The sequence below is a fragment of the Ooceraea biroi genome, chromosome 5, assembly GCF_003672135.1.
Source record: "Ooceraea biroi isolate clonal line C1 chromosome 5, Obir_v5.4, whole genome shotgun sequence".
Taxonomy (NCBI): domain Eukaryota; kingdom Metazoa; phylum Arthropoda; class Insecta; order Hymenoptera; family Formicidae; genus Ooceraea; species Ooceraea biroi.
In genome coordinates, this window is record NC_039510.1 from 13,926,145 (window position 1) to 13,946,231 (window position 20,087).

The 20,087-nt window shown below is 41.6% G+C and overlaps 2 protein-coding genes and 1 long non-coding RNA gene across 12 annotated transcripts; 2 read left to right on the plus strand and 1 right to left on the minus strand.

The window, feature by feature from the left end:
- The first annotated feature begins 266 nt into the window (after positions 1 to 266).
- On the plus strand, positions 267 to 14,293 carry LOC105285190. Of its 7 annotated transcripts, none has more exons than XM_011349216.2 (12): positions 267 to 406; positions 3,739 to 3,838; positions 6,267 to 6,358; positions 9,826 to 9,935; positions 10,291 to 10,413; positions 10,562 to 10,714; positions 10,783 to 10,985; positions 11,062 to 11,364; positions 11,556 to 11,746; positions 11,899 to 12,087; positions 12,916 to 12,972; positions 13,473 to 14,293. In XM_011349216.2, exons 2-12 carry the CDS (start codon positions 3,745 to 3,747, stop codon positions 13,704 to 13,706), a joined length of 1,749 nt encoding a protein of 582 aa, XP_011347518.1. In that variant the 5' UTR covers positions 267 to 406; positions 3,739 to 3,744; the 3' UTR covers positions 13,707 to 14,293. The 7 variants fall into 7 exon arrangements, with proteins under 7 accessions (XP_011347518.1, XP_011347522.1, XP_011347523.1 ...); XM_011349220.2 differs by having other exon boundaries at positions 10,804 to 10,985; XM_011349217.3 differs by lacking the exon at positions 267 to 406 and adding an exon at positions 1,958 to 2,360.
- LOC105285189 lies at positions 13,633 to 18,607 on the minus strand. 3 transcript variants are annotated; one of them, XR_003406533.1, is made up of 7 exons: positions 18,420 to 18,555; positions 16,891 to 17,065; positions 16,622 to 16,773; positions 16,375 to 16,464; positions 16,224 to 16,286; positions 15,203 to 15,306; positions 13,633 to 13,769 (listed from the first exon to the last, which is right to left on the minus strand). It is a non-coding gene; the product is annotated as an uncharacterized LOC105285189 (long non-coding RNA). The 3 variants fall into 3 exon arrangements; XR_003406532.1 differs by lacking the exon at positions 16,224 to 16,286 and having other exon boundaries at positions 18,504 to 18,607; XR_895011.2 differs by lacking the exon at positions 16,224 to 16,286.
- LOC105285188 (sodium-independent sulfate anion transporter) lies at positions 14,388 to 19,697 on the plus strand. Of its 2 annotated transcripts, XM_011349215.2 has the most exons (11): positions 14,388 to 15,020; positions 15,205 to 15,400; positions 15,510 to 15,730; positions 15,793 to 15,970; positions 16,153 to 16,317; positions 16,406 to 16,567; positions 16,667 to 16,807; positions 16,912 to 17,057; positions 18,514 to 18,684; positions 18,762 to 18,918; positions 19,192 to 19,697. In XM_011349215.2, exons 1-11 carry the CDS (start codon positions 14,805 to 14,807, stop codon positions 19,371 to 19,373), a joined length of 1,935 nt encoding a protein of 644 aa, XP_011347517.1. In that variant the 5' UTR covers positions 14,388 to 14,804; the 3' UTR covers positions 19,374 to 19,697. The 2 variants fall into 2 exon arrangements, with proteins under 2 accessions (XP_011347517.1, XP_011347515.1); XM_011349213.3 differs by having other exon boundaries at positions 16,406 to 16,807.
- Positions 19,698 to 20,087: the final 390 nt, after the last annotated feature.

Consider the following 20,087-nt stretch of genomic DNA (forward strand, 5'->3'; position numbering starts at 1 on the left):
GACGAACCTAACCTCACGGCGGACGCGAATGCGATTCCCCGCGAACGACGCTACGGCGACTCTGCCGCGAATATCGATATCGTCGCGCGGCCGTGCCGTTGACGTCGATCGGGCGCGTACACGCACGCACGCACGCACCCCCTTTTCGGTTTCCGTGTTCTACTCGTTCTGCACTCGCGCTCACGGCCGTGTCGTGAACAAGAGTCAGCTGAGCGAGTCAACGCGATTTGCCGCCGTCACTCCCGTGGGCAGAGGTACAACGAACTCGTACGAGGGGTCGTCGCCGGAGACTAGGCAACCGTCTCGTCGCCCGTAACACACGCGTACACACGCGTACACACACACCAGTGACAACGAAGCGCAAGAGTCGTGCACGCGTCCTCGGCGGATTCGCTGATCACGCTCGGTAAGTTCGCTCGACGCGCGCGCTTTCCTTCGACCGCGACTTCCGCGGCTGCGGCCTCTCCTCGTTTCTCGCCGCGTCTCGAGCTACTGCGTGTGATCGCACACGCGCGCGCGCGGCCACGACACGGGAACGGGACGAGAATTACTCGCGAGAACGAATTCCTCGCAACGGGCCGCGACGCGCTCCGCGCACTATGCAACCTGCGCTACGGCAGGGTACGAGCGGACACCGACCTCTGGCGCTCTTCGAAGCGCACACTATCGATATACGCTCGCGAGGGATCGGTTATGCGCGAAGCACGTTGCAGCGCTGCGCGCGGTCCTGCCCCGCGCGCACTCGGGATCGCACGATTCTCTAGATTCTCGTTGGATTTGTTGAAAATTCTGTCTTTTTGCCAGATGGCTCTTGCGGTAAATTGACAGCTGCTAGCTTGCGTCAAACTAACATAACCTAACCGTGCGCTTTTGAAAACTGACGCCTCATTGCGCCTTTTCAGCGGCTGCTTGCTCGATACTGATTTCGGATATTTCGCATTTGAAAATGAAAAGCTTGCTGCTGACACTTGCGAATGGTACAAGAACAAAGTTTGGTGTTTTTATAATGCAACTTTTAGTTTTATGCGTTACGAGGTTGCGAAGAAATTAATCCAAAATAAGTTAAAACAAATTGAATCGTAGTCTGGTTGATGCCGACAATTATCGCTTCACCAGGTGATCATACTCGGATATAAATAAATTAAACGTCAGCACTGCATAGTTCGTCACTAACTGATGAATTCAGCGCAATTTGATTTTGCTTCTATAATACCTTGTTCTTGGCGGAAACTTAATTCATTTGTATTTTTTTTAACTTTCTTATCAATGTTGTTTACCAAGTTAGTTTTAAATTTCACAAATCAACAGATATCTTGGAAATCTTTTCACAAATTTTTAATAAAACTAAAGAGAAATATTAATAAAATATCATTAAATTTATCTGTGCAATTTCTAGTGTTTATTTGTAAAAGAGTAATTTGTAATTCTCTTTTTTTTCCTGATTTTTCTCCCACAGTAATAACGCACGCTTTAATTATTTTAAATGTGTGTTAGTGAAACACAAATTTCCAAAATATTATTCCTTTATACGTTTCAGAGATCTTCCCATTCACATATATTTACGTTTTTGAAACGAAGAATCACGTGTGTAACGTATTTTTATGCATTCATCTTCCAAACTTGTCTGCCAGTATCTCTAGCCAACATCCATTATTCCGGAATAACTGTGAAATCACGAGGAACGCGTAAACTATATCGGATCAGAAGCACCTACGGGGAAAATATTTTAATAGCACACTACGTTTGTAAAAGTCAACGTGATACCTGCGTCATTCGATGTGACTCAGCAATGACGCTTCTCGTCTCTTTCGCTTTCGATCTCGAGACGTACTGGCGCGCATTTTTGCTATCGTATCGTCACGCGTACACCGGAATAATTGCGATAAATAATCATATCGTAATTATGTTAATCACGTAATTGCAATGTAAATATCAGCGAAACGCATAAGCGACGACGTGTTGCAGACGCTCTTGCTCCGCGCGCGCTATGACCCTCTTGCCTCTACCGTTTCTTCTTGCCAAGAACGACTACCGCGCCGTGAGAGGCACCGCGAGCCACGGCAACTCCGGCGAGGATTTCGACGCGATCAGTTGCATTTGCTAGCCGGTAGACATCCCTAGCGCGAGAGGCGCGTCCCATCCTGTCCGAGAGAGAGAGGGACCCGCTTTCGATCTCTTAAGCACGCGTCAAGTTCTCTCTTCAAACTTGTGCCCCGGCATCGAGTATCTCGTTGTGATTATCGTCTCGGTCTATCCATCTAATTGTCAAAGAAACCATCGCCTCCATTCATCCCCTCTTTCCGCGGAGATCGTGGCCGATAATCAATCCACCTGTTAGCCGTCAATGAGAATATAGGAAGGTAGGCTTTTCCACGCGTGCCTTGTCGATGCTTTTCTTCTTGTTCCTCTTCCGTTGTTGGTTTTTATTGATTTGTCATCCTTCATTTTCTCCATTTCCAGTTGTATGATTGCTCTATAAACACAGTTCCGGTTACTATCCATGCGATTGCTGTGTCATGCTTAGTCCTTGTTAATACTGCATGTGTTTAAATTTTTGTCGTGCAATGTAATTTTATATTCTATTAAAATGATCAAGAAAATGTTTAGTAAATACGTATTGGACTTTCTCCAATATTTCATTCATCTTGATGCGAAGTTAGAACGTTTGTAATAAATTTAAAGATATTTAATGTCAAGCTATTTTGTGCATTTTTCACGGATTTATCTTTCACATTTTTGATACTTATTAACTTCGACATTTATTTAAATAAATTAAACAATTTATATATTAGAGAAGTGACAGTTTTGCGACACTTTGTACGTAGATGCATCTAAACTGCTGACTCATCGCAATTATTACATGCAAAATTTATAATGCTTCGATTTGATCGATTTATATACTAGATTTTTTAAATAAACACGTTAGATACTAGATAAAATTTAGTTATAAACGTGCAATAATGTCGAAATATGTCTTCTATTATAATGAAGTACTCGACGTAAAGAAGATTGCAAGTGCTATATTTTATAAATTATTTTAATTTCTTCGTTAAAGAAAGATTACATACATATGTAAAATTAATAATAAATTTTGCAAAGCTTTATACTTATCATTTATTGTTAACATGTTAATACTGTTACATAATTTATTGTTAATTTATAAACAAAAAATAGGAGAATGTGAGGATTATTCTTTTTATGATTATTCGGGATAAATGGAGATTGTCTCAGGAGAGAGTTTGATACAGAAATTCTTATTTTTGGCACTTACAGTCTTTTTCACGCGCCACCGCCAATTAGGCGGGGGTATATTAGAAGTCGGTTCGAAGCGCGCCGTCAGCCTTTCGCCCCGTCGTTTTCGCGTCGAAACGCCGCGGGAGCGTTTTTGAGAGACGCTTTGGGTCATACGGTGCGAGAATACGAGTCTCTGCTCTGAGACGAGCGGTGTATTTGCGTCCCCCGAGTCGTTCCGCACGTCCAACGTCGTAAGGTATGTCGGAATGGTGTATCACCGATGTGGAATGGTCGACATATTTTCGGTGTTTATTTTCGGTTTTTAATATGAATATTGGCTGTTTTAGTCGCGTTTGATTTAAGCCACAATATTTCCCAGTAGCACATTTGAGGCTCTGATGGTTGAACTCGAGAGAAAATGGATAGATTTCTAAAAAAACATTTGTTAATGCGTGAGAAACTGATAAAATATCATTAACTAATGAAAGATATTACTTTCTTCAGAACACGATGGAGGACACGGAAGATTTGAGGACGACTGTGGAGCTATACATTTACGATCTTACTAAGGGTATGGCCGCTATGATGTCGCCGATACTCATAGGTAAGCATAAAAATACTACTAAATAATACTATCAAGATTTATTGGTCTATGCCTTCTTGAGTATGCTTAGATTGGATTAAAAAACTTATTTATTTCACGTCATTCATAAATAAAAAAACAAATTAAAATAGTATTTTAATAATTTTTATAAGTAGAAATTATTACCTCTTGTTGCCTGTGATTACATAAATTGTAAGTACAGGATTAACGAACGACAGATAACTTTTCTTCCGAGTTACATTACAATATCGATCTAAATCGGTGCGCGTGCGACGAGGCTTGCAATTGCTAATATTTATCGAAGAGGAATGTTGGACATCGCTGTTTTCATCAGATGCAATTTTAAGCTCTTCTACCTTGAGCTGACGGAATGTTATTTAAAGATGTAACGTAGTGCATCTTTCTTTGTTATGCGCCGCAAAAACCAGTTGCCACGGTTCTCTTTTCCCCGAACTAAAAATTATAATATTTAGTAAACAGTGAAATAGTAACACCAATCTATAACTTTAATTGACATGGTGATAAAATAAACCTTGCGCTTTCGGAGATTGTTTATTTTTACTTCATCGTTATTTACTTGTAATAAAAATAACAATCATACGAAATAATTTCGATAAATAGAAGAGACCAACTTTATCATTTGCTTTTTACTTCAAGTATACTCCACATACGTAGTTCTGGTATTGAGGAACTTTGTGATAGCAAACCCTCAATTCTGTAAAACAATGACGCAATCAATCGATTGCCGGCTTGAACTATTCAATTTCGCCAGTCACGCGTAGTCGCAAGCAACACGTTATCATCGTGCGCCTACGTAGCGCACGACGCTCGTCGTCGCTGTTCTCGAGAGCGGGAGGAATCGAATCGTCGCGTGAACAAGGCGCGTGATTCTTGCCAAATTGCACGACAATTTTGGATCAAAGGCGATTTAAATATAAACAACCGACGAAAATCGGCGATACTTTGAGCGTCGATGACTCACGACGGGAGACATTGTGTCGTCGAGTCATTGCTGTCGCACATTGGCCGTCCTTGGTGCGAGATCTAATCGTCCCATTTGATATTTCGGATGAGAAATGCGTGAAGAACAGTAGAACCGTAATTCTACAATATAGAAACAAGATATAAAACAATTTGTGTACGGAACAATGATTCCATTAAAATTAATGTTTAAAATTAATTAAAATTAATAAATTAAAAATTAATGTTTATTTATAGTACAAATATTGACAATAAATGCTTAATTGTATTTAATTTTTAGAACAATTTGTTTTTAAAAATAGATAGCAATATATCAAACGTTGAAGTTTTAATACCAGGCGTAGGGGAAGCATGTGCAAGCACGCGCGGTATGTGCGGTAATTTATTTGGAGAATCGCGCGTGCATTGGGACGCGGAAGAGTAGCCGGAAGAGATAGATGCTGGAGCACGGCGTTCTGTGATCCCAGCGAAATTCCGTGCGAATGGCATAAAGCACAATATACCCGCGAAGCACGTTCACGCGCCACGTGTCCAACGTTTGTTCGGACACTCTCGGCAACGCGTCTATTTTCGAGTGCGTCGAGTGCGTTTGTATGTTCGGCGTCCCGCAGCTTATCCCAACACAAAGCTCTGTTCGATCTGAACAAACTGGCAGTCACTCTGAACCTGAACTGAATAAGTGTCAAGTGTGAAATATCAAATTTTCTGAATGTGCGGTGGACCGAGAAATTAATTTACAAATGCATCAGTCCTTAAAAGTACAAAATGTTATTTTAATAAATAAGAAGAAAGTACTTTTAGTATTCTAAAATATTATCATTACCAATTATTCCTTTATCAAGACTTTAAACTGAAAATTGCGTTACGTTAAATAAAATTATAAATATCTCTGGTATTCTGTTGCATAATTTGTGACATCAAACTCCTGAGATCGTGTTTTCAGCTGCGAACTCATAAACGTCGACGAGTTGCACGCACTCTCGCACCGCTCTGGAAGTAATTATAACGGCCAGGTTATTTCTTGCGAGGTCGGCACCGTAGCTCCTCGCCCGTACGCAATGAGAAGCCTACGAAGCGATGTACGTGTGCACGCGGATGTACTTAGCTATTTCCGCGATGCAGAATTGGGTCGAAGGTGGTACGCGCGAGTCCGCAAGCTCGGAGCTTCATCCGGGCCCGCGAAGCTTCCTCTTATGCGATCTGTGATCGAGGCGGACGAATTTGCGCGAGGATAAGTCGTGATAATTATTGCTGTTTCGGTTGGTCCTTGGGCAAGAGTATCGCGAGCCCGAGCTCAAGTCTGTCTCAAGGTTTTCACATTGAATCGCGCCAATTACGAAGCCAGATGAAATTTCAGCGTAATTCAAGTTTCGAATTCCTTCGGGAGCCAAAACTTTGAATCGAGATTATATAAGAGTTATTAATCTCCAGTTTCCTCTGTTCGTAGGTCGTCAGTTGGATGGCATATGGCACACGGCAATAGTTGCGTATGGGAGAGAGTATTTCTTCGGTCCCGCCGGCATCCACAGCATCCGGCCTGTAAGTATCCTTCTCCATTGATGATCGCATACTTTGACCGTTTTAATCAGCGATCGTTCGATAATGCTATTCGCGTTGCGACAATGCGAGACGCTAAACGTACATGCGTAGTTTTGTTAGTCACGCAGGTGGTTCCGATCGCGACGTACTCGATACTCGGCCCGAGTGCTTTCTTTCCTCTTCGTGAGTATTTTCGTAGAGTTGGAAACGTAGAATGGAAACATCATACGCCGCCTATGATTCCCGCCAATATCAACAACGCATTTACATCCTGCAACTGAAAGATTAAATATACAGAGCTTTCTGTTTATTAATTAAATAAATTATTTAGATTTGCTTTTATTTAATTATACCAACCTTTACTTCAAATGAACATTTCATTCTGTTAATTTACGTGCTGAATGATTTTAAATAGTATTAACATATCAGAATATTGTGATGAACAATTTTTAATTTATATATACTTTTATAATTAAAATATAAAAGTATATAATTTATATAATTTAATTTTTAATTTTCTTTTAAATTTACTGCAATTCTCATACTGCAACTGTAAAATAGATTCTTTTAATATTCCATAGCAGCTTTTTGAGTTTGAAAATGTTCTGCTTTAAGTCTAAAAATCTGTCGATTATTCCCATGCCATGTTTAAATAATCGATGAAAAAACTCGTAGAGTCGATTCCGAAGTGGTCGATTGGAGCTAGGTGCGAATCGCGCGTCGGCCGCGGTCACAGCGCGACCGACCGATGGAATATCTCACGGAGACCAATATAAATAACTGGGGTGCGCTGTCAACAAGCGAGAGAATTAACGGCCCCGCTGCTTCCCGTCGCGCTTACGTACAGGCCTATCGGCACGCTGCGCCGGTGCATCCCGCGGTCCTGAAGTCGTGACCGATCATCGAAGGCCTAGTCGTGAGTAGCGACGGAGTCGCATGGCGGGCCATACGATACGCTAGACACGGGCGGGAACTAAATTTGGTGCGGTTCAATCCGAAAATAATTCCCGCTACACGCATCCGCGCGCGCACGTACGCGCACACATACATCCGCTTTCTCTTTCTCGTGGCCCGCGGTCGTTCCGCTTGCTTCATGCGCTTGGACTCAACGTGAGACGTAGGCTGCCGGTAAGGTGAGTCCGCCCGTGAGTGCTTGCATCCCTCGCATGCGGCAAAATGTTCCCCAATTGCGCTTGTGGTCGCTTCCTCGTTGCTCCGGCTGCGACATTAATTGGATCCCCTTCCGGTAGATTTGACAGTGAAATTATCCTGGAAATAAATCTCTCCTCACCGAGGTAGGAGATGTAAAGCGATGGAAACGACTCGGGATTAAAATGCCAGGGGAATTATACAGACTATTCTGTTTGTGCTTCGCGGAACTACTACGGAGTTGTAAAATTCTGCTGAATACGTATCTCGCACTGACGTGACACCGCTCCCCGCCTCTATGCGAGTTTAAAGTTAACATCGCGGGTAATCGCGGAACTAATAACCGCGACACCGACGCGCATCTAATAAAAGCAACGCGATGAAATCATTACGGTTGCATTACCTTATCCACGTCCAGCGGAGCGCTTTAAATACGCGCCCTCGAGTACGCGTGACTAACGCGCGCATAATTGTGATACGCGTCGTTTCATGACACCGTGAAACTGTCGGGACTGGGACACAGCTCGCTTCCGCTCTGTAGAGACTTGTGAAATGTGGTAACTCGCTTAGTCTAATATTTAATCGTGAGAAACACTTTTTCGAAAAATATATATTGGCAATCCTGTGTCATATAATAATCCTATAATTGCTAATTGATTATTAACTGATTAGTTTGAGAAATTCATTGATTGAAATTTATTGTTTGTCCGCGAATCACAAAGTGATTGAGGCACTTTGCTTCCTTGATAATATTTAATAACATATTGTTTTAATGGAATATATATTTTCATCATCATACCTGTTTTTATTTTGCCTTTATTCCTAATATTCCTTCTCTGCGATCCTCATAATGAGCGTTCGTTTTTCAATGAAGAATATCTTCGCTTCTCGATATTGATATCTAAGCAGTACCGAATCAATTCCTTCCTTCGATAAGATTTTTCCTTGAAACAGTCAGATATTTCTTTATTTCGAATAGTGTTGCCGTCATCGATGATTCGTGCAAGTCGGTTCGATCGCTATTGCAGGACCAGTACGAGGTCGAAGTCGCGATCGCGAAGTCGAAAGAGCGTGCGCGCCGCCACGCGAGCTCCGATCATCCTTCATCATCAGCGTCTTCGTCCGCCGGCTCCTCTGTGGCGTCTTCGAGCACCCGCGACCGGCAGTCCGCGTGTGTTTCCCGCTCCCGGGAGCGCTCTCGAAGAGAGCAAAGACAAATAGTACGTGATCTTTTTTTCACCACTTCCCATTTTTATCTCGTCTCTGACGTGTTCTCGCAAATCCTTCCTTGCAATACACAAGTGCGCGCTCGTGCGTTTCCGGTTTTTATCCCATTGAAGGTGAAGTACAGTAGTGATGTCATGTGATGTCAACTGCAATCACATTAGAAAAGAGAAGAGAAACGAATAAGATAATATAGATCATTGAGGAGCAAATCACCACTGAGAAATTAATAGTTTTATCGCTATCTTCACAATTGCGACGTTGGAAAATAATTTATAGGACAGTTGTATCCCGTGGACAGTTTCCTTAACTAAATAATTTTAATGTACAGTGTCACATTATTAATATTATTCACGATAAATGGTTAAGCGCTTTCCCGAAAAACGAAAGAAGGTTGCAGAAAATTTAGCAGTTCAGCGGATATTACTCGAGTGTCAGCGCACTAATAAATAATGCTTCAATCCAATAATATCTGTTAATTTCCCGTTCAGAGCCTCAACTTTGGACAATAAACTTTCTCCCAGCAACTTCAAGAGTCAACGTTGATACAGATCGACTATAACTAAATCTTTCTGTCGTATTCAGAAGTGTAATCTTGCGATCTTTTCTCTGTTGCGTAAATTTTCGTCGCTACCCTGATCTACTCTGCTCATCTATTTTGTTCTTCATGCAGGCGCACGTGACTTAGTTCTCTCAGAAGATCCAATTCTCAGAGCATGTAATAAACGTTTTTCCTTCCGCTTCGTCTTCTTGTCCTGCATTCACTCCTCACTTCCGCCGCCCATCTTTCTTTTGCGTTCTAGAACAGGTCGCGCTATACTAACGCGTGCCGCGGGCGTCTATTTTCGGCGATTTCTCGTAGAGAAGCGCAGATTTGTCGTAGTTCTAAAATTACGTGATCACTAATGCCAGGAGGGGGCGGGCGCTCTCTTCCTTTCTCACTCTTTCTCTCTCTCTTTCTTCTTTCTGTCTGCCTGGCGAACGAAACCCTCTGCCGGATCAGCGCAGCTGCCGCGAAATTGACATTGAGGACACCGACGTGATTTTCCTGGACGCAATTGTAAAGCAACCGCCGTCGGCATTTCGTGTTTCAGGGTGGTACAGAATTAGGGGAACCGCAGAGAATCGAGAAGCTCGGTGAGACTTACCTGCCCTACTCGGTCTTCCTGGAATACATAAACGGCCTGGGAACCTCCACGTTCGCGTGAGTATCGTTGGTCGATGTAGACGCGTTACTTGTGGATTGCTTCGTTTGACATGTTGCGCTCGCCTTCCTTACTTTTGCCTCTCTTTACTTTGAAAGTGACCAAAGCTGAAACGAAACAGTGATTAGTGGCGACACCGTGGCGATTTGTGATTTTATATTCTCGACATTCATTATTTTTTAGACTTATGCTGCTTTATATGTAGACTTTATATTTTTAATTTTATATCTTTTTCTCGTACCTCTTTCTCCTTAAATCTTTATTAATTTATTTGAAGTATCCACAAATAATTATTTCGTTGTTGTGTACCATTCGAAAATTATGCAATGTCGTACAACAATCTCGTGTTTTCAGAGCGGGCACGTACAACATCTTCAAACACAACTGTAATTGCTTTACCGAGGAGGTCAGCAATTTCTTAGTGGGCAAAGGCATTCCCAAATTTATCCTTGATTTACCGGAAGAAATACTGCAAACGTATGTCTTGTTAATCAGCTGTTATACCATCAATATTTCAAGAACATTTAGATATTAATAAAAATTTATAATTTTTCTCTCGGATTTCGTACACATTTCTTTGATTTCTTTATAGCGATGTTTCTATAAAAATTATTTTTACTTTTAGACCCATCGGGCAGGCCTTAGGTCCACTGATAGAAACATTAAGTAATAGCGCGAGTGCTGGATTTACGGTCGGCCATAGATTTGTTGAGGCGAGAATCCAGAGAGAAACTTCGCCGGAATATCAGCTCCTAAATACAGCCATCGACGAAGCCAGGTGAAAGATTATTATATGCACTTTATACATTTTTTTTTTTTCATTCAATCTTTATAAAAATTTTACAGTTTGGTTTCGCGTTCGTGTAGATTGAATTCGATCGCGTTGGAGGAACGGAGGAACGTGATTAACGACAAACTAGCAAAGAAAGACCGGAAGAAGAAAAAGAAGAAGAAGGAAAAGAAGGAGAAGAGCAGCAGAGAGACCACTGGCAGCGACAGCAACAGTACCGGACCGAGCAATTGCTGCGCAGATATGGCGGAAAATGAGAGTACGCAGTTTTATCAATGGCTGAACATTAGCTTTTCCCCATAATGCTCTACATTTTTATCTTCTTACATTATCAGATGCAGCTGGTGAGATGCAGCAGCAGACGGCTAATGGAGAAAGCGCAGAGATGCTGCCGTCCGAGCGAGTGATGCAGATGGAGGAAGACGAGAAACGTGAGCAAGAGGAGAGGAAACGTCATCGAGATCCACCAATAGTGTTCAAAGATTTGGTGAATATACAGGCGGAGTACGAAGGTTTAGCAAACGCCCTCGAGGGAAAGTTGAATGATGAAGAGCGAACGTGCATGGACGAATTGCGGCAATATGTCCTGGAGAATGAAGGCTCCTGGGCTCTGGGCGATAACTTTTTGAATTTCGTAGGTGAGTAATGTCTCGAATGATGCAGATATAATTTCTAAACTGCTCAAAATTTTCTCTGAATGCATTTATTCGAATTCTAAATTTTTAATGCTAAACTCAACGATTTTATTAAAAGTTCATTAATTAAAACGTTCGATTTTATTTTTTAAAAATAACGTCAAAATATATACCGTTATGTTAAATGGCTTCAGGCCGAGTTCTTTATGATAAATCGCTGGACAGCGATGCACGAGTGAAACTATTAAACGTGCTGTCCGTCGCTGCTCTGAAGGATGATGTGATTCTGCTGCTGCACCAAGACAGGCGAGAACACATCATCATGAATTATGCCTTCGATATCGATCGGCATCCGCAGGAAGAACAGCTTCCACTGGCACAATTCGTAAGTACAACATATTTATAAATAAAAACATATTTATAATATAATTTCCCCCGTTCGAATCCTTTACTTTGTAAAATGATAAGAACTTTTAATAATGTTTGCGACAAGTGGGACTATTAGTTCGGCATTTTAACGTTCACTATTTTGAACAGTTAGCGAATATGTTTGAGAACCTGAGCAGCTCGGAGTGGTTGCTTTACATATCCGAGTGGCAGCATCAGAATCAGGGTATCAGCAACATAAGGGTGACGACGAAAGTTGCGGTGCACTCGCTGCTCTCGAACGAGGAGGATCTGCAGATCCGCGGCGCGGCCATCATCCACAACCTCGCCTGCAAGGAGGTAAAAACTGTGGTCTGTATCTCTGGTCCGATTAACATTCTCACATTTCTCTCGTCAACTCTCGCTTTCATTTTCATAACCCACCATCAAATCGCACCAGCAAATACCTCGCACATCGAAGCGATCTTACAGGATTTCAATTCTATCGTAAAAACTTTAGTGAACGTTACCGCTTTTTAAACCAGACAATTAAAATAAGATTTGTGAAATTTCATATTTTTGTTTTTCATATTTCTACTTTTGTATTTCTTTTTGTACTGGTACTATAATTTTTGTTTTAGCAGCGTTATTTTGTGGCTCGCAACGCTCACGGGATAACGAATGTGATTTTCATGTACAAACGTTTACGCGTATTTTATTCGTATAAACAAAAATTGAAATACGAATATCAAATATTCAAGAAGGAACACTGAAATTGTTGGACGCTAAATTAAATCGCTTCCTTCGATGCGCGATTTCATTTGTAATGCCGCTTTCGGAATGCGTGCTTGCCGATGTCGTGCGAGAACGAGCGAAGCCCGCGCCTGTGCCCTGAGATAGAAGTGCTGCCTTCATTAATAAAACAACAAATTAGCTCTGTAAATTTCTGTCAATGCTAAACGTCGGCTTTCTCCGATCGACGTGGACTTCTCACCTGGTAACCCGATTCCACGAACGAGCAACGAAAGAAACAGAACGAATTTCTATGCCATTAATCAAAGAACGGTTCAAAGGATACGGTTCACTCGATGCTCGTTTGCATGCGCACAGTGAAGCTCTCTAATCGAGGCAGCGAGTAGCGCTGCGTTTGACGGATACCTTTCCAGAAATCGGGTACTATTTTTTCAGAAAATGAACAAAAGCAAAAATCTGCGGCGACTTTTACCGAAAGGCAGCATTTCTAAGGTATCTATCCATATCCACGTTAGACCGTGCCGTGGGTTGCGGTAAGTCGTCAATTACTATCGGTGTCTCGCGTATCCTAGAGTTCCGCTCGCGCGGATTGATCGCGCGATGATCGCAATTGATCTTTTCTCAAGACGTGAGAGTGCTCAACGATGTATATGCTAATAATTACCAGAAATGCGAGGCCACTCGCGCCCACGATAGTCCCAAACTTCTTACAGTTAAATTCTAAATCTGACGTAACAATACGATTCTATAAAAAGATAACTGCACATAATTATTTTGCAAAGAAAATCAAGATTAATCGAGCTGCGTAATAAAGTTTTCCAAATTTTCTAATTTTTTCTCATTCGAAACTCGGTTGCATAACTGTAATTTTAATTGTAAATCGCAGGTTCGTACTGACGTCGCGTCGATATTTTTGTACGCATTCTTTCAACTCACGCACATGTGTCACGATGTTAATCCTAGATTTTCTCATGCGATCATGTGGACCGTAGGTGTTCGACGATGTTGCCGTGGAGCTGACGATGGCATTGCTCCAATACTTCAACGGCAGTCCCGCGGAGGAGCAACTGTACGCGTGCATGAAGTCGCTGGCGCGTTTCACGCAGATCAGCGGCCAGGAGGTGCCGCAGCTCATACAGATGATCGGGCCTGAACCGAACAAATTCAGAGGTACCTCCCAGAGGATCGACGAACAGATCGACCAGGTCAACCAGAAGCTACGTTAAATGTCCGTCGGCCGTCCATGAAAAGTTTCGTGTTCCAACCGCGCGGCGAAATCGAAGGCACTTCTGCAATATGTAAAATGGATTTTTACTTAGAGATTCTATTGAGACAGCGATATGTATTATTATTATTATTATTATTAATTATTGTTGTTACACATATACATTTTAATATATTATTATATATACATTATTATTATTATGCATAACGTGTGAGGCGCCGCGACACTGCGCTTTCTCAATCTTCTTTTCACTTTTCTATTTTCAACGCACTCTTTCTTTTTTGTAAAGACTTTGTGCTAAAGACAGCGCTTTGCCATTTCTCATGCAGCACCGACGGAATGAAGCATGTCACTTGTGGCGCGATGACACACGCTAGATAGCCGTGCGCCATGTGCGCGAGTCTATCATCCCGATATCATTCCGAGCGGTGAATATGGTGTGATGAAATCTCGCAATTAGCTGTATCGAATAACACTGTAGCAATAGCGTATCGCGAGCGCTATGCACGCCACACTCCACTAATTGTATATTCTCTATATTCGAAATTGAGCGTCGCGCGAAGACGCAATAAAAATCTTGGCGAACGAGACGAGAAGTGTTCTTGACTTCCCCGTCGATTTCAGGGGATGGAGAAGACACCGCGCGTCGCGCATTAGTTCTTACTACACGCGTGTGTTCTTACGTCACGCCGCGAGAGAGAATCGAAGATGGAACTTAGCAAATACTAGCTGCTCGTCAAGTGTTATTAATCCCACGTCAAGGCTCTTCGCATCCGCTGCACGGATCTTTTATCAAATTGTCAATAGTGTAATGAACGCGAAATCAGCGAATATGAGCACGATGGAATGAATTAATTTCTTTGCAGCGTTTATACTGAGCTTTAGGGATGAACGCATGCCTTGATAATTTCAGTGGCTGACGCAAAAGTATCGCGAGTGTCTTTCCACAGCTCCTAGTTCGCGCGAGATTCACGGCCACCTTGAGACCTCGCGTCAAACATTCATCCGTCCGCGGTTGCGAAACGGTGAAAGTGAAACGAATTAATCTTAATCGATACGGATTGTTTGATCGGTTTATTAATTTTATTTCGGCTCTGTGATGTCCACGTCCACCAAGACCGTCGATGAGTGCCCGTCGCCGACCTCCGAACAAATGTCACGCTTTAGAGCGACCAAATACCTGCCGATACTCGGTTGGCTACCGCGGTACACGCGAATGGAAGCTGTGTCGGATTTTATAGCGGGCATCACTCTAGGATTGACCATGATTCCTCAGAGTATGGCTTACGCCGCATTGGCTGGGTTGACGGCGCAGGTCGGATATTTTTTGTATTCTCGCTTAAAGAAAAATCAAGCAACGCGAGCTTTGATTTGCAGGAGCTCATTGTTCATTTTCTTGCGTTGACTTTTGAGTTTCGTAATTTTTGATACGAGCAAATAAATAGACATCTAGGATGCAACATTTGCGATGTAATGGAAATAACAAGTAATGCTTACAGTATGGCCTGTATTCTTGTTTCATCGGTGGTTTCGTCTACATCGTTTTCGGGACCATAAGGGAAGTCTCGATAGGCCCATCGTCTTTGATGGCACTCGTGACGCTGCAATACATAAGGGATATGCCGTTGGATTTCTTGGTGCTCCTGTGCTTCCTGGCTGGATGCGTGGAACTTTTAATGGGCATACTAAATTTAGGCTTGTATTTTTTGATTAACTAAATTTTAATAATTTATGTTTCCCTAGTGCGTAATTTGTAGCTGACAAGTATGTCGGCTTGTGATCATCAACGTGACATTCTTTGCAGGATTCATAGTAGACTTCATATCGGCGCCGGTTACGTCAGCCTTCATGTCGGCGACCTCCGTTATTATAATTATCTCTCAGATGCAGGGTCTTTTGGGATTGAAATACAAATCCGCCAATATTGTTGACAATCTGTACAAGATGCTTACGAACATTAACAAGATTCGCCTGCCGGATCTTGCGCTTGGCATCTGCAGCATCGCGTTTCTTTTGATCTTCAGAGTGAGTGCCAGGATTATAATTTACGAGCGACTGTAAAAATGTCACGTGGATTCTGTTTTCAGAAATTAAAAGATATTGTCTGCCTTTGCGCGAGAGACAAAGAAAACACCTCCAGAAATCCAGTGATCGAGAAGGTGCTTTGGTACTTTTCTATTGGTCGGAATGCTCTTATCGTGTTCATAACAACCACAATAGCTTATCAACTGGACGCGGCAGGATCTGTTCCGTTTAGGCTCTCAGGTTTCGATCTTAGCTACAATTAATCAATGTTAATAATTGAGTAATATTTGAATGCAACTGCGCATTAATTTTCCAACGTATCCAACGCATCATCCGAACGGAACTTTTTATATAAATTTATATTTTATATAATTTCATATAGAACCCCCTCTACTTTTTATTTTATCGTCTTCGTTTTGCAGGAAAAATAGAGTCTGGGCTCCCTACGATATCGCTACCGTCCTTTTCAGCGCAAGTAGGGAATCAAACTTACACGTTCCTCGACATGTGCGCACATTACGGATCAGGGATAGTGATACTTCCTCTCATATCGGTCCTAGCGAACGTGGCGATAGCAAAAGCATTTGGTACAGATCGAATCGATTCCGAATCGCTCAATACATCAATCGTGTAGCTTCTCTTACCCAAAACTCCTGGCTCTCGTGACTTTTGCAGCGGCTGGCGCGCCCGTCAACGCGACGCAGGAGATGCTGACGCTCGGCCTCTGCAACATACTAGGCAGCTTCGTTTCATCGATGCCGACCACTGGTGCATTCACGCGAAGCGCAGTGAGCAGTGCCAGCGGAATACAAACGCCCATGGCCGGTTTATATTCTGGTAACGCAATCAAATCCGAGATCTATACGCAAGCCTCAATGGCAAACGTTATACCTGCGTGTGAGTGTCGCAAAAATAAAGCGACGTTGCATTTTACAGGAACCATGGCGTTGTTGGCTCTGAGCTTCCTGACACCATATTTTTATTACATTCCACGCGCGACGCTGTCGGCGGTGCTGATAACCGCCGTGGTGTTCATGATCGACCTAAGGATCATAAAATTACTCTGGAAAGGATGCAGTCAGTATATCGTTTACCGCGTGTGCGTGTACACAGTATGTGCACGTGCACGAGGTAAAAAGAGATGAATGTGAGAGGCCTACCTGGCGTATTTTTCATTGCAGAGACGGACGCTGTCGCGGCAGTAGGAACTTTCTCAATTTGCGTTTTCATCAGCGTTGAGATCGGGCTTCTTCTGGGTATCCTTTTCAGTTTGGCCTTCTTCATCCGGCCATCCGCCAGGCCGACGTTCCAAATTGTCAATTGCGAGGTAAAATGCTGCGAGGAAAGATCGACATTCATGTGTGTGTCCGTTTATATAGAAATATTGGGTTGGCCAAAAAGTAATTGCGTTTTTTTTATATAAATAAAAGGCGAATTTTTCATGGGAAACAAAAACTTGATTAAACAATATATTGTCCATTTTGTTTGATTATCTTTTGCCATTTTTCAGGCAACTTCATGATTCCGCGCTCAAAAAAGTTCTTATCTTTTTCAGCAAAAAAACAATTCCAAGAACGATTTCATATCCTCATCAGCAGTAAAGGTTTTACCATTCAAGGCGTTTTGCAAAGAACGAAACAAATGGTAATCTGATGGCGCCAGGTCTGGCGAATATGGTGGATGTGGTAACACGTCCCATCCAAGCTGCAACAATTTTTCACGAGTGACCAAACTTGTACGTGGTCTAGCGTTATCATGGTGAAACACAACACCTTTGCGATTCACCAATTCTCGACGTTTCTGTTTGATGGCAATCCAGTTGACGACAGTATACGTCTGAATTAATGGTTTGATTCCTTGCAAGCAGCTCAAAATACACAATACCTTTAAAGTCCCACCAGACTGACAGCATAATCTTTCTTTGGTGAATATCTGCTTTTCAAGTGCTTTCAGCAGGTTCATCACGCTTGCTCCACCATCTTTTTCGTTTGACGTTGTTGTAGACGATCCATTTTTCGTCGCCTGTTATCATGCGTTTCAAAAATCGATCATTTTCCTCACGTTTCAAAAGAGAATCGCAGATGTCAATACGCTTAGTGAGATGAATTTCTTTGAGCTCATGTGCTACCCAAATATCGAGCTTACTAATGTATCCAAGTCGTTTTAAATGGTTTTCAACACTCGATTTCGATATGTTAAGATTCTCAGCAATCTCTCGTGTCGTTAAACGCCGATTGGAATCGATCAGTGCCTTTATTTTGTCATCATCAATTTCGATTGGTCTTCCTGAGCGTGGTGCATCTTTCACATTAAAATCTCCAGATCGAAATTTAGTAAACCAATTTTGACACTGCCGCAGTTTTAAGCATCTTCGCCATATACATCAGATAACTTTTTATGAGCTCGCACAGCGTTTTTCCCTTTTCGGAAGTAATAAAAGAAAATACGACGAAAATGTTCTTTTTGATTTTCCATTTTGAAATCGACGGCAAACAAACAATTGTTAACGAAATCGTGTACTTTCTTTTTGTAAAACAAGCTTGAACTGTGAGTTGTTAACCTACATAATGAATTTGCGGTTTAGAATGAAGTTAGTTACATTTCAAGACATGTATGTCCATCTATTGGAAAAAAACGCAATTACTTTTTGGCCAACCCAATATATACTCATAAATATGTAGATACACACACACGTTCACACGCGTGTATGGGAGCGATTTCCAGTCATATGTATACGTGAACGACTATCAAGATATTCAAGATCAACAATTACTTTCATGCAGACTCATTCAGGAGGCAGATACATAATATTGAACCTCGACACGTGTCTTCATTACCCCGCGGTCACGTTTTTCTGCGATAAGATAATGGCTATAGCTAGAAGCGTAGAGAACGACGTCCCGTTGATCGTGAATTGCGAGCGGTTCGCCAGCCTCGATTACACCTCTGTTAAGGTATATACCGGGTATCACTTGCAGCTTAACTTATGACAAATCATTTTCTAATTATGAACTAAATGATTTTCTGCCAGGGTATCGAGACATTGTCGAGAAGACTGAACCACGAGGGAAGCCGATTCTGGTTGTTACGCGCGAATTCCAACGTTGTGAACAGCATCTGTGCTTTCACCGATAACAAGTACATCCGTCTCATCGACAATGAGGAGGATATGGAAGATGCTCTTCATGGTACGTGCATGCATACGAGATACTTGATAATTAATAAATGCGCTGCAGTGATCGCCACGAAATAGTAAACTAACTCGGACGGAAGAACTACAGTAATGGATGAAATACGATATTTCAATTAAATTTTAAATAAAATATAATTAAAATTTAATTACAATATTTTTGTATTTTAATTAAATAAATTCGAATTAAAATATCGTATTTTATAAATTTTAATTAAATCGATCTATAAGATATTGCGACCAAAACTGCTCCACATTATTCGCTTTCCAGACGCATTGTCCAATAAACAATCGGTGGATCTAACGGACATCAGTGTGAAGAGAGCGATTGAAATAAAAAAGTTGAGTCACGAAGACCTCTCTGCACGTTCGAATTCGCGAAGGAAGGATTCCGAGACCGATGCTGAGAGACTGGCGTTAGTTTCAGTGCCCGAATCAAAAACGGAACAATAATTGCAGGAGCAGTTTTTTTTTCCCGTTCTTATTAGCCTCTAATAATGTACATATAAACAATAGACATTTATGCAATATTTACCTACTGAGAAATGACTCGTCGATCGACGTCAAGACGATGCCGAATCGACATCGAAACCGTCAAATAGAATTTCAGTTTCACGTGCATATTGGAATTAGTAACTGGCTTCGAACATCGAAATTCAACTTTGAAGATGGTAGCGAAGAACAAAAACTCAACTTAGAATAATCGCACATAAAGTGTACCACCTATACATGCTATGTACTTGTTCGTGTTAATAAATACTCAAATCCTTTTTCAGATATGCATTAAAAGATGCATTTCAAAAATGTAATGCAGTGTAATATTCGGTTTGTGGTGTTCGAATTCTTCAATGTACACTAAGGTGCATTGATTCGCGTGGTAGCAAATATTTATATTAATATTTATTAATATTACTATATATAATAATATATATATATATTATTATATATATATATATACATATATATTACATGTATATAATATTATAATATACACATATATATAATATATATATTAATATTAATAAATATATATATTCGCTACCACGCGAATTAATGCACCTTAGTGTACATCGAACGTATTGATTGGTTGTTTGCGCGCATGTTTTAATTTGAAACAAGTCTGGTGCCAACGTTCGCTCGAGCAGAGAGATTGTTCGTTGTACGGTG